General features: G+C 43.3%; 1 protein-coding gene across 2 annotated transcripts in view; it reads right to left on the bottom strand.

Moving 5' to 3' along the window:
- Window positions 1–14,645, bottom strand: part of STIM2 (stromal interaction molecule 2) — a 68,681-nt gene that overhangs the window by 31,175 nt on the left and 22,861 nt on the right. For both annotated transcript variants that reach the window (XM_075260091.1, XM_075260099.1), the window contains exon 2: window positions 14,351–14,481. In XM_075260091.1, the coding sequence (XP_075116192.1) occupies window positions 14,351–14,481 (131 nt within the window). The remainder of the gene's footprint in view (window positions 1–14,350; window positions 14,482–14,645) is intronic.

The following is a 14,645-nucleotide window of genomic DNA, read 5'->3' as shown; positions in this document are numbered from 1 at the left end:
TCACATTAATACATGCTTGCAAGACTTGATAAGGAACGGGGGTTTGGTGGCTTACTGGAAAGCGGCGTTTAGTCAAAAAGGGGGTATTACGTTGCATATACAATATAGTGAAACACTCTTCTCAGCTTTAAAAGGGGCACTAGAAGCTGTTGCAGAGAACTCATTGCTAGTGGCAAATCACTGGAGGCCCAACCACCAGCGATGGGGAGAACGTGAGCCTGAAAGAATTGTCCTGTCATATAAAGTTTGGAAGAAATTATTGTGGCAGCCAGCAATGGTCGTAGTGGAGACCACAGTGGTGTTGATACATCAACATTGTGCCCAATAGGGGTCTCATTACAGGACACATCCCTGAAGGTTGCTATACAAAGACCAATGGAGGACCAGGAAAGTCTTAAGCCTGAGGCCCCATGTGGTGGAAACGCAGTCTTTTCTGTTGCCGATTTTGCTTCGGTTTTTTTGAGCCAAAGCCAAGAATGGCTACAAAAGCAATGGGAAATATATAGGAAGTTCTTATACTTCTCCCTTCTGCTCAATCCACTCCTAACTTTGGCTCAAAAAAACTGCAGCAAAATCTGTAGCACAAAAAAACGTGTTTTTTGCAACGTGCAGCCTCAGTATAACAGTTACTTGCTACCATCATACCTATACAGGATACATCTAACAAGCCCATCAAACCTACAACATAAATGTGACCTATAGAGTAAATGTACAAAGAATTTTGTCCTGTTAGGTGCAAGTGAGACACATTGCTAGGTTCACACTAGTGCTCGAGTTCCCATTCTTCGGGTCCACTTGGGGACCCAAAAAAACCAACACCTTATCTGCTGAAAAAATGGTTACCCTTGGAAGCCTGCAGACCTGATAGACTATAATTGGCCTGCCAGGTTTTTGCCCGGTCTCCACCTGAAATCCTATTCCCCGAACGGTCACACAATGATAGTGCGACTGTACCCATAGCTATATAATCTCCTATATTACAGGATTACAAACTATTTCTTTGAAGAGGAGGGTGGACAAGTGGGAAGAAACAAAAAGACAATGTCATCTTTAGCCTATATACAATTCCCGTAAAACTGTCAAATTGTTATTTTATGCCAGGGCTATACGCCCACTATTTTTTATTCCACTGTGAAAACAAAACTGCAGAAAATACAGATCTCTCTGATAACTGGAAGCACACAACTTGTATGGGACTGATACTGTAAGCGCTATGTGTTGTAACCTTTAGAGAAAATTAAAGGGGTTGTCCAGGTTCACACCATTGATGCCCTATCCTGAGCGTTGAAGATCGGACACCCAGAGACAACACACGCATCGGATGTTTGAAGAGAGCACAGTGTTCACACGAGCACCTTGACTGTACAGTGGCTATGCTTGGGCCCTGTGAGCATTGGAATATAACACATAGTCTGTGAAAAGGAAAATGCGCTCTATGATGCGCTGCTGTCTCATTGATCAGCTGATCGGAGGGGTGCCAGGTGCCAGAACCTGCTGATGTAAAGAAAAAGTCAAATATTTTAGACTCAGTAAAGCCCTTCTTCAGGTCAGAAAAGTTCACTGACACACAATAACTGATTGGCGCTGTCACCCTGAACATTTTGTTTATCCAAATCTGTTTAGCCCTAATGTTGATGCAAATTCGGATTTTAATTAGCCAAGTGGGTGGTAACACTGTGGTTTCCCTGGGGGCAGGGTCTCTGTGTTGTATGTCATACAGTGTTACCTCCCACTTGGCACTCATTGGCATCAACATTAAAAGGGCTTATGTCTTTGGAAAGACTGAACAAAGCTGGATAAACAAAACACCAAATTGCTCAGGGTGACCGTGCCGATCAGATGATTCCGCCATTGGGCTTTTCAAGACCTGGTCACAAATCCTCTAACATGCTGCCAGTGACATACAGTTCGCAAAAAACAACCAACCACCTTTTTAAAGCAGCCCATAAACACAAAATTGGTCAACTTTGCCAGTGTAGGAAGGATCAGCTGATCAACTAATGGTTATGGGGGGACATGTGGACTCGCCCCTGACAGCAGATGTGGGAGAAAACAAGAAACAGTATCATATTCCCCTCTATCAATTGGGAACACATGCATACTCGGCCGTACGTTCAGGAGTTTGGTGGGGTATAGCTATTGGCTGACAGCTACTCAAGATATATAAGAACCTTAAAAGGTTTTCTCCTGATATAAGGAGATTATTACGGATAATACACAGTCCTTTGGCTCCTACTCTATTCATAAAAATGACTTAAGAGTGAAGTGCGTTGGAGTTCAGCACACAGCGGCATATGGTGAACAAGACGAAACACAATTTATGAAGGATTCTCAAAGATAACAAACATTAACGAGCATGAAGAGAGCTCCACTGACGTCTTCTAAAGGTCACCTGAAGCCTCAGGGTTGATCCAACGTTCCTGAGAATCTGTAGAGGAAATAACTGTGCGGAGAAGTATCCTTGTATGGGAGGGACAGGACTACCATCACTTAGGGGGTAACAAAGGAGGCTTTAGTAGAGGCCGGCAGAGAGGAGACCAGCAGGGGATGAAACGGTATTCTGTCCTATGGATATTATTAAGGGAGTCCTACACTTCGGGAGAAGAGTGAAGAGGTGCTATGTGAGAACAGATATGGAGGACATCACATGGCCAGATACGTTGGCCCTGGCATTAACAGCTAATGGACAGGGGACTCTAGAGGTATGACATGGGGTCATCTCTGCCAGACAGGGAGCCATATTATAGCACAATTCCTTTAATCCGTGTATGTGTGGCCTGACTTTCACCAGATTTATCAGGACTAGAAAATCCACACACACATTTGTAAAAGTAGACAGTCATCGCAAAGTTAGTCCAAACTACCAGATTTACACAAAACCTTCTACCATACAAATAGCTTCAGGACCGTGTTGTACTCTCTGTTACTCTGCCGTTGTTGCAGAGGAATAGAAAAATATCTGTTTGAAGACAGCAACGGACATTAAAGGGGTTGTGCAGGACTCCGAAAACATGGCAACTTTGTTCTTCTCAGGAAGTAACATAATGTCTGTTGCCATGTTTTGTTTGTCCTTCACAATCCCTTTAAAAACAGAATACAGGCAGAGTCCCCTCCGTCAGGTGTCAGTCTGCGTTCACATGTTCTTCCCTTATTTTTTTTATTTTTTTTTTACTTTTCTGATGGAAAAAAGTTCTGCACGCAAACATGGCAGAAAAAAAAAAAATCGCCCTTTTATTTATTTTTTTTTTACACTATAGTCAATGGGAACAGACAGTACACAACAGTAGTGTGAACGTCCCCTTATTGCTGAAAAACACTAGTAAAGTCACTACTAAAGTCGTAAACAAGTGATAGACATTGTGTTTTAATTTTTTTTTTTTGTTGGACTCTAGTAAGACACGGTATATCTTAGTCCCATGCGCTACAGCTCAGACCTGGAAAATTAATTCAGCTGTATTGTATTAACTTAGCGAATTGCAGCCCTATTAAGTGGAATGAAATCCAGCAAAGAGCCATGTGGATGATTATTAATGGATTTTTGCCCGCCACATAAAAATCAATAGCACTTATGGAAAGTATGTATGATACTAATAAAGAGCCATTCAGCAGTAAAAACAGGAAACCCGGTGACATCTGCGGGTAGGCTCTGTATCATGTCACCGTCTACTACATTCAGGCAGGAGACGGAAACATTAACATCCACGCGCTTCCTCCTACTGTATTGCTGCCCATGTACACTGATGTATTTTCCAGCCGCTGATAGAGCAAAAAAAAAACAAAAAAACAAAAAAAAAAACAGCCTGAACGTTTTCATATGGTCATATCCATTTAATGTAGTATAAGCCGGTAACTGTGTTAGGTGACTGTATGATTACATAGTGGACAAGACGATTAGGCGGAGCTATTTTATTGTACCTCACAAAGTTGCTTTGAAGTAAATGGGGTCAGCCATCTAGAAATGTCCAAAAATGTATATAAAAAAAAAAAAAAAAATTGTCTATGGGCCCATACTGTACCTTGAGTAGATCAAGCTCTGTATATTTAATGTTAAGGATATTTTTTCTCCTGAGCATTGCGTCCAGGGAAGAATAACGCCATCATAGCACATGAAACAGACACAACGGGACAGCACACACTCATCAAGTCCCTAGGCATGAAAAAGTGGGGCAAAAAAGTTGCAAACCTCAGGTATCCAACTTTTTGAACAGCATTTGCAACACAATTTGATGCAAGTTCCCTTGTATTCCACCCCCAACACTTTCCAATACGGGCTAGCATAGATTTCTGTGTGGGCTTGCGTCCATAAAGTTCATGACAAGGCCTAGTCCTCAGTAGATGTCAAGCAAATACCCCGATCATGTAGAGATGATCAAAACCTGTGTAAGAAAAACGTAGACCCCTAACAGCACCACCATAGTGTCTACTGCACAATAGTACACAGCGCTAAGGACTGTGGTGGTTCCCAACCTGTGGTACACAATCCCCGGGGGTAAGCCATGGTCAAGGACCCCGCTGCTCTGAAGAACAATGGAGTGGTCAATAAAGATTTATTATTCGCCACTTCCCAGTCCCTCTCTGCTTCAGGTGCTGGGCACTTATGTCACATCGGACTCTGGAGCAGAGTGATGAGCAATGAACTGTTTGGCCATTACATTGTGTGTGTGTGTGGGGGGGGAGCGCTATATCTTGTATGTTGGAGCAAAGAGGGAGCCATTATACTGTGCAGGAGCACTGACCGTGTATTTCTGTGTTCGATCCATGAGCCATCTGTTCATTTTTTTATTTTTTTTTGCATCCAGATGTTGTCTGTATTTTTTAGCAGTCTGTTAGAACTTGTTCACATAATGCAGTTTCAGTGACTGTTGCTATATATTTCTCCTCAGCTCTCATGACTCGTGGGTTGTACAAGATACCTGTATTGTCCATAAAACAATAATGCGGGTACGCCTTTTTTTGGAACTCTGTATTGTACATTTCCTTGTTTACTCCTATTAGAAAAGAGTGAACAAACTGGCAACCAGATGTCAAGTCAAGTGGAGAGTCCCTAGGCAGGTCAATATCTGCGGAGTATCACACAGATACCATACTAACAAGGGGAATGGCAACAGCCAGGAAATATAGTCACACATTTCCAAGAGGCATAACCGAGGAACAACAACATGTATGACTCCAACAGAAGATGCTCAGACAGTATGTACAGTAGATGGCAAATATTTGGTTTGGGCTAACAAAAAAAAAAAAAAAAAAGAGAGGGAAAAAAGTATTAAAGGGTTTGTCCAGGAGTTTAATGTAAATAGTTTAATAGGTCCCAATCCACCAATTCCATTGCAGTTGGTGGTTGTTCTCTCGTCCACACCATGCCTGAGCAAATACGCAGTTGGTTTTGGTGCCCAATATGCTGAGGAGAACTTTTAAAGTGGAAACCGAGGAATTATTCTCCTCCCAACCTCTGGGCCTTTGAGTCTAGGAATCCTCCATATGAAGTGGCCCATTGTGAGCACGTTAGAGGACAGCCCATCACTTCATGGGCTCTCAGAGACAGATACAAGTTATTAATGATATCCTGTATATTCCTACAAATATTACACTCCAGCACATAAGTGAAACACGATCAAATACCCCAATAATAAATCACATAAACATTATACACGGAAGGACATGATACACAGAAGGACATGATCCAGTGGGCATGGACATGAGGAGCACATACAGACAACACAATGAAAACTTACTTTGTAGCTAGCTGGGAAGCATGAAAGGGAAACCAGAATCAGAGTTTAATATCACAAAATGCATTCACAGGACATGCAAGAGAGGCCTAGAGGACCTGAGGTAACAGAGGAGGAGGGTGGGGCGCTAGAGGACCTCAGGTAATGGAGGGGAGGGGAGGACCTGAGGTAATGGAGGGGAGGGGAGGACCTGAGGTAATGGAGAGGGGGCCCAGAGGACCTGAGGTAATGGAGGGGGCAGAGGACCCTGAGGTAATGGAGGGGAGGGGGGTGGCAGAGGACCTGAAGAAACGGAGGGGGAAAGGGGAAGAGGACCTGAAATAATGGAGGGTAGGAGGGGGCAGAGGACCTGAGGTAATGAAGGGGGGGGGGGGAGGACCTAAGGTAATGGAGAACAGGGCCAGAGGACCCTGAGGTAATGGAGGGGGAAGGGGGGCAAAGAACCCGACGTAATGGAGGTGAGGGGGGGGTGGCAGAGGAACTGAAGTTACGGGGAAAGGGACAGAGGACCTGAGGTAATGGAGGGGAGGGGGTTGGCAGAGGACCTGAAGAAACGGAGGGAAAAAGGGGAAGAGGTCCTGAAGTAATGGAGAGTGGGAGGGGGGAGGAGCAGAGGACCTGAGGAAATGGAGGGGAAGGGGGGCAGAGGACCTAGAGGACTTGAGATAAAGGGGGGCATGGGGGACCTGAGGCAATGGAAGGCCATGATGCTTTGTGGAAGGGGCACCAACATGAGCAAATGGTCTGTACAGATACAGAATATAGTAACCAAATATTCAGAGCGTTTAGAAAGGAGGCAAATAGTAATGCAGTGCAGGCTAATGCAGGTATTCATATTCAGTCAGAAACAATGAAATGGCAGTGTACAGCATGGAGTAAACTGGGGTATAGCTGGAATGTCCAATTCATTGTCCTCCAAGTCCTTGAGACATATTCTATTTCACTAATATTCAGGTTGAGGTGAGTAAGACCATAAAAGTTACCGCCACTACAAGTCCTACAACTTGTGTCACCCGTTGCACAGCACCAGTGGCTGCAGAAGTAGCATTCACAATTGCAAGCAAAATCCCCATCCTACATAAGGTGCAGCATCACACATAGGCACAGAGGAACCTAGCAGCATTATTGCGGTCATACAATCCCACCACAGACATCATATTGTACAGCTTAATAAGAGGAAGACTAAAAAATATTATATATATATATATATATATATAGCTTCTCAATATTGGATCAATATGGCACCCTCAACAATAAGCTGTTCTCAACTGGTGCAGCCACCATAGTTAGGCCTTACTCAAAAGATACTGCTGCTGTTGATGGATCCAACATCCGGCAGAGGACGTATGTTTTGACGTCATTTTGCATCATTTCCATTCATATATTCTTGATGGCCACGAGTTTTGAATCAGTGTGTGTGAATAAGGCCTTAACCACTTCAGCCACAGGCTAGTTTCCCTGATTCAGGACCGGAAATCTACATCATGGTCATTTGTACTTTGGTGACACGTATTGTTGTGTCACTATTATTTTTTCTTCTCTTCTTAACACATTGTGCTCCCCCATAAAAGCCCTTTGGGAAGGGGGGAGGGGTGCATTTTCATGTTTTTTTTTTTTTTGTTTTTTTTATGATTTCTCAGGTAACTGGGGCCTCCTATATCAGGAAAAAGAGCTTCACACAAAGATACGTGCCAACAAATCAGGTGTATTTTATTGGTAGAGCTAACGTTTTCGGTCTTGGCTAGACCTTCCTCAGGCTCTGTTCAGTGTAATTATCAGTCACAGATGTTGGTCTGGCAAATAAAATGGGAGGTAAATGACCTCTGCCGCCGCTATTCCGGGGCCCGCTCTCTCCGTAGAGGAATGAAATGTTGCGCATAGAGTAAGGCACAGTCTGCCACAGGGAAGCGCAGACTGTGCCTTACTCTATGCGCAACATTTCATTCCTCTACGGAGAGAGCGGGCCCCGGAATAGCGGCGGCAGAGGTCATTTACCTCCCATTTTATTTGCCAGACCAACATCTGTGACTGATAATTACACTGAACAGAGCCTGAGGAAGGTCTAGCCAAGACCGAAAACGTTAGCTCTACCAATAAAATACACCTGATTTGTTGGCATGTATCTTTGTGTGAAGCTCTTTTTCCTGATTGATACGGGGTGGGACCCTAGCTTCAACACTTGGAACGAAGTCTGTATCCCTACTTGTACTGGGGCCTCCTATATTGTACTCCAGAGCAGACATGGGCCTCTAGGACACAGTAGCTGACAGAGTTGCCGGCCCTAGCAGTCATGTGTCAGGTCAGAGGGGAGCCACATCATGGTGGCTCCCATAGCTGTGCACACAGCGATCAAGAAGGCAGAGACAGTAATAAACCATCCCTGCCTTCACTATGGGATGTCTGGCTTTAGTAACAGTGGGTATCATGTTCTTAAAGCTGCACAATTTTGTGCAGTAGCCTAACCTTGAAAGAAAGTACAGTATATATACACTTCATTTCAAGGTGAAGTCTGTACTGCACAGACATATATAGTCTATGGGCTTTTAAACATATTAAAGAGGTTTTACTGCATAAAATCTGTGGAAAAATAGAGTCGTCGGGAGTCCGTGGTTTGGCCTATGGAAAGAGTTCCAAAATACTGTGGTTCAGTTTGCATTTACTTGCCAGCTGAGAACCCTGTTGAACCCCCACCGATCAGATATTGATAGCCTATCCTACGGACCAGTGCTGCAGGTTATAAATCTGCAGCATTTCAGATATTTCAGCAGGGTCCACAAATGGTTTATAAACTTTGTAAAGTGAAATCTGAAAGCTGCCGTAAAACCTGCAGGTGAGCTGCAGCAAATATCACCCAATTTTGGGGTGGATAGTGCCCCTGCAACGGAATTTGCTGTAGCTTGTTTGTGAAAGAAATTCCACAGCATGTTTGTCCCATGGCGGCCCCTATGGCCAAGGCCTCACAAAACACAGCTTTTTAGAGTGCTGCGATAGAATGGCAGGAAAAAATGCTTCATTTTAAGAAGACAGCAGAAAGATTTAATTTCATTTAATTATGGCTAGGTTCACATCTGCGTTGAGGTCTCTATAGGAGACTCCGCCGCACGATCTGCCTAAAGTTGGCATCTACAGAGGACTTTTCTGTCTGCTGGGTTCAGTATAAAACTGACAGACACCCGGCAGACCCCATTATAGTCTATACGGTCCGAAGGTGTCTTCGGGTAACTGCTTCTTAAGCAAACAGGTTCTCCGCCTTTGGTGTCCTCATTTGGGCCCGAACGTTAGTATAAACCTAGCGTAACTTGCAGTATTGTTCAAGATGCAGCATGTAAATTGTAGCGCTGTGATAGCTGGCGTTTTAACTATATATTTACTAGGGGAAGAAGAAAATGCAGAGAAAAACATTTTTTTTTGTGCAGCATTTTTCTATGTTTTCTTTTACAACATTTTTAGTGTGGCCTTAGCATAAAGTTTTCTCCAAATTGACATTTATCACGTCTCAATAGGATTGCTCCTTGATCCTTCTCGGTACAAGAAACCTGAATTGTAGTGATCAAGCAGACGCCTTGCTGCTTCTTCCAAGTCTTTGCAACTAAAAGGTATGACAGCACTCTGCTATATCTCTATCAGTCCCTAGACAATGGATATAGCTGCAGGGGGCATGCTGGATCACAGCTCTAGTCACACTGTTCCTCACTATGTTTGTGCATGCCCTGCATGGAGGCCGCAGAAACACACACTTGTATCGCCTACCTTATGGATAAATCTTTACACCTCAATCCTACAATCAGGTCATATACTGGAAGTCAAAGCCCTTCTTTGCATTTTATTACTGAGTCCGCCAACAGGTACTTTATATTCAAAATAACTAGGTGGTAATGGATGAGTCAGGCACCTTTATGGGCACATTACATCACCGCCTATGAATCATATGTAATGCATGGTATAGGAATGTGGAAGAAAACAGGACACGTAATGTGAGGAATCAGCCTGAAAGCCTGCTAACGAGAAATGAACACAACCAACCCAACCACAGAGGCAGACCTTAGCAGAAAGTGATCCAGGCGCTGCCTACTACACATGCCCGCTCGGTTATAGAATGTCAGAAATCCTGCCAGCCATTAGCAGAGCTGTGTGACTCCTAAAGAGCTGGGTGAATCACTGCAGATAGGGCTGGCTGCGACAGTCTGCAGCCACACATTACTCACAGAGCTAAAGAGGTCAATGATGTACATTGGCCAAATCCTTCACATTAGGTATGTCCATATAAAGGGAGTCTGAAGCCATGGGTATGAGGACCTTAAACCAGCCCATATTTACAGCTATATTCCCCTCACATATGCTTAGCTAAGCATGTACGATACACCTGTATTCCAACCCCCCTGTCGCCCCCCCCCCCCAAGCCCTTTGGTAAATCTCCCCTAATAGATTATTTTGGTAAGGCGTTGCTCACATTGGGCTAGTGCTTTCCTCTTGTGTCTGTCACATTCTTGTTAGGGCTTAGAAGATGAGCTCTATCATAGCTCTATTGGATAGAAACCACAATGTAAGTGTGAACAGAGTCTAATACATTTAGGTTACAAGACCCTGTTTAAGTTAGATTCACATTTGCCAAATAACAGGAACATCACCTGGGAGACCCCAATTACTTGTAAATGGGTTATGTTGGATTCTGCATTGATGTTTAGACTATTGGTAGCGACACAAAGTTACATAACCGTACAGACCGCAAATAGTATGGACTGAAAATGTAAATTGCAAGCAGGACTTTTCTCGCCACATTTTTCGAGCAGAAATCGGGGTTCCCCGCTAACCACATTTGTAAGCGGATTAGGCTGTGTCACTATATATATATATTTTAATAAAAGGACTTGTTGCCAATTCCATAGGAGTTTTCTTTGCAGCAGTCACTTCACATCACAGACAGGATTACAATAGAAGATAACACTTCCATAGAAAACACCACTTACCCATTATGGCACTCACTATTGACAATAAAATCCCTGTACAGAGCATGTCTAGAAAACTCCCATAGCCCTCACTGCATCCGCTGCAGACTACTGCTAGTTATGGCTAAGACTATAGTGTAAAGCATATCACTAGATACTATTAAAAGAGAAGAAACTCAGGAAAAATGGCCACCCACATAAGCATGTAGAGAAAACAGGCATTAAAAAAAAACAAAAAACTTTAAATCACCATAAACATGTGATGCTTGAAGTACTTTTGTATTCGCATGATTTGTGCGGACACTGTGCGGAAAACACACGGACCCCATTATAGTCTATCGGGTCAGTGTGATTTCATTGACCACCGCTTTTTAATGCGTTCAGTATTCCCATACAGGGGGTCCCCAAGCAGAATACCCAAAGCAGATTTAACCCGGGGCCTCCGGCTTCAGTGAAGAACTGCGCTGGTGTGAGGATTACAGCGGCCAGGTGAGCATGAAGAGTTTCTTTTCATCGCAGGCACTAAATGGCTTTATTACAAGACAATTTGGGCCAATAAACCCCCAGTATAAGGACCTAAGGGTGGTTTTGTGTCCCAAATTGCCCTGACAGATTCCCTTTAAGGCAACAGAAAATGTTCCCTTCCACATATTCACACAACCCTCTACAGCAAACTTCTAAGATAGCAAGCCTCATATACTGTAGGTGCGGACAAGGCTTTCAGGTTGGCGGATTATTATAGGCAGGCGAGGTTTACATACAGGTAAATATTTGCTCAGGTGGATTTTATTATTCACTTTATTTGCATAAGCAAAAATATGACATGAGTTCCTGATAGAAGTGATCAATAGAGCGCACGGAGCCTACAAGAAGTCTTACGTCTTGAAGATTGCTTAATAGCCAGCCTGAGTCAACATCATCTTAATATGATGCATATTCTTCAGCCTGCAGGATCCTCTCTAGGAACCGATGTGCCTGGTCTATATAACAACTCCCTATCAGAATTACTACTAATAGGAGGAACATATAAGCAGCAGCCTGTACTCCTCCTATGGTAAATCACACACAGGCTACACCCTTCCCCTTCTTGCGTTTCCCTCTGCAGAAAAAATGATCAACGATCCCTTATAGTTGAGATGCCCCCACCCCAAAGACATAGCACCATTTTGGAGAATGACCATGACTACCATAAAAGTGGTAGTCACTTCACCAAGTGTCTGCTGCTTGAACCTCTAGCACTAATTTGTAATCAGTGTGGGAGGAATCCAAATCATCTGCAGCACTCCCAGAGGGAAAGAGAGGTATTACAGTGTGCTCATCGAAATCAATTGTCTTTATACATAGCCCTTCCAGACTAAGGAAACTGTAGCCAGAGTAAGAGTACTGAAAATAAATATGCCTTAATGTTAGTAAACACTGTCTAATAATGGTTGCCCATGTAGCTATCACCCAACAATGAAGCTGGATATCATCCGATTTTGCTACCGCCAAATTGAACAATAATCCTCTCCCTTGACCAGCTTAAGTGAACACATCACAATGTAAAGCTTCTGTCGTCCCGACAATCGTACGCTATGAATCCCGACCACATTTTACACTATGACAATATCACTGGCAATGACATTCAAGGTAACTATATTTCTCTTTGCAGAATTCAGTAGCGGGAGGCGGAGGGAGGACTGCTCTCAGATCGTGCATCTATTTTATTAACAAATGCTTCATGCACCTTTAATATTAAACTCTATAACCCAGGCATTTAAAACCATAAGCTCATTTGTGAGGCTTAAGCACAAACATATTGTAGACTTGGCAACCCACACCGCGGTAATCTGAAAAGAATTTTCATTTTACCTGTCACTGCCTGCAGAGAGCTGCTTATATCAACACATTTTGTAAGCTCACCGCAAGCAGGCGAGCCCCCCGCACCACCCGCCTCACCGTTTCTGTATGTTAATTGCGTTCCCATTATGGAGCGCACCTGTAGTATAAAATATATATTACGGGAAAAAAAAAAAGAAAAATGTAATATTTTAATATATTGTCAAGAAAAAAAAAAGAAAAAAAAAACACCAATAACAGAAAAAAACACCAGAAAATAAAATAATGAAGCGATTGCAGAAGGTCTTATTAGAATGATAAATTTCCTATATTTTTTCTATAACTCCTACGTAAACTACCGTATATAAGCCGATCCGAATATAAGCCCCCCCCCCCCCCCCTAATTTTACCACAAAAAGCGGGGAAAACTTATTGACTCGAGTATAAGATGAGGGGGAAAATGCGTGACATTCTGTTTGTGCTCATGTTAATCCTAGCCGGCTTCTGGGATATATGGTAATATCCCAGATGTCATATGGTCTGGGATATTACCATATAGGCCCAAAGCCTGTGGTAGTAGTAATAGCCTGTTACTGCTAGCACAGGCTTTGGGCCTGTATGGCAACAGGCTGCTACTGCTACCATAATGCTTTGGGCTTGTATGATAATGCCCCAGATGTCTGGGGCATTATCTGTGGGAGGCCGCTGGAACAGCGCTGCTGCCGATAGGTGGTCGGTGAGGCAGCGCTGTCTCCAGGGCCGCCTTAAGATGTTTCCAAGGCAGAGAAGATGATCTGGAAACATCTTGGAGCGGTCCTGGAGGCAGCGCTGCCTCACCACTCACCTATCGCTGCCCCAGCGGCCTCCCACAGAGGTCTTTCACTGCGGACCAGTCAAGTGATATTTTCAATTACCGTATTGACACGCGTATAAGCCGAGGTGCACTTTTTCAGCACAAAAACTGTGCTGAAAAACTCGACTTATACTCGAGTATATACGGTATGTATCGGAACAGATGTCATACAGTTTTTGTGTAGTGTAAGTCTGTGCAGTCTGTGACTTGTCCTCTACAACAGGCCATCATAAATTTGGTAGGTTGGCGCTAAGTAGAGGACGGATGAAAAAAATATATATATATATATGACTACCGGATCAGACTATGTAGAAAATTTGGAGTCTGTTACCATGGATTAACAAATAAAGGACACTTTGAAATAAGACTAGTTGCAAAGTTGTATCATTGTTTAATTTTCTCATTACATATGAGAAAATTAAAATAAATAAATAAATAAATTTTTCACAGTGGCCGCAGCCTTCAAAGGGGTATTCCTATACTGAATCTTTTCACATCTCAGTTGGACAAGATTACACCTAAATTTACACAACTCTACAATTGCAGCGCCACTACAGGAGAAGTGAAGCATTACACATTTCCCATCTAAAGTTTTTGTAAAGGATGAGCTTGCCAATCCACAAAAAGTCTGAGACGCTCTCAGATCTGGCTAATAGATGAGGGGCCATAACCGCATACTGATCCTCAATATTCCTTGAATTTTCTAATCCAAATACATTTAACCAAAGGACGCCATCTATATTTTCCCAATCTAGGATTTTGTGTAGCATGAATCAACCTGCTTTACACTCCTTCGATCCAGACTGTCAGACATCTGCCATTCCCAGTGCACCAGCCAGAAACCATTAGAATTGGACCTTGGCCAGTTGAACTGCAAACACTAAGCTAAGGCAACAAGATACGCGTTCCTACGTCACACATTAAAGAACCAAGCTATTGAACATATGATAAGAGCCAAGTCCAGTATAGTAGCAGGGCAGTACAGGCATTACACTGATGCTCACCTCAACACTCTCCTCGACTTCTATGCCGCCATCTTTATCATCATCCATTTGTTTATGAATTGTTCTGATGGCTTCCAAGCTAGAGCGGTCCTCTTCTGTAAGACATGGGGGACTCAGGGAAATCAATGGATCTGTGGGGAGAAAATCAGAAAGATGAAGACCAGTATGTTCCCCAATCAGTCCCCATACCCCTCTTGCAGTTGTGAGCTCCCAGTCTATCTTGGTTCCCAGTAAACCATGGAGTATGGAGCAGTGCTTTCTCAAAAGCAATATCTTCCCTGGCACGCAGGGTATA

The sequence above is a fragment of the Leptodactylus fuscus genome, chromosome 1 (genome assembly GCF_031893055.1).
Source record: "Leptodactylus fuscus isolate aLepFus1 chromosome 1, aLepFus1.hap2, whole genome shotgun sequence".
Taxonomy (NCBI): domain Eukaryota; kingdom Metazoa; phylum Chordata; class Amphibia; order Anura; family Leptodactylidae; genus Leptodactylus; species Leptodactylus fuscus.
The sequence above is the reverse complement of the archived record's forward strand: the minus strand, read 5'-3'. Positions and strand labels throughout refer to the sequence as shown.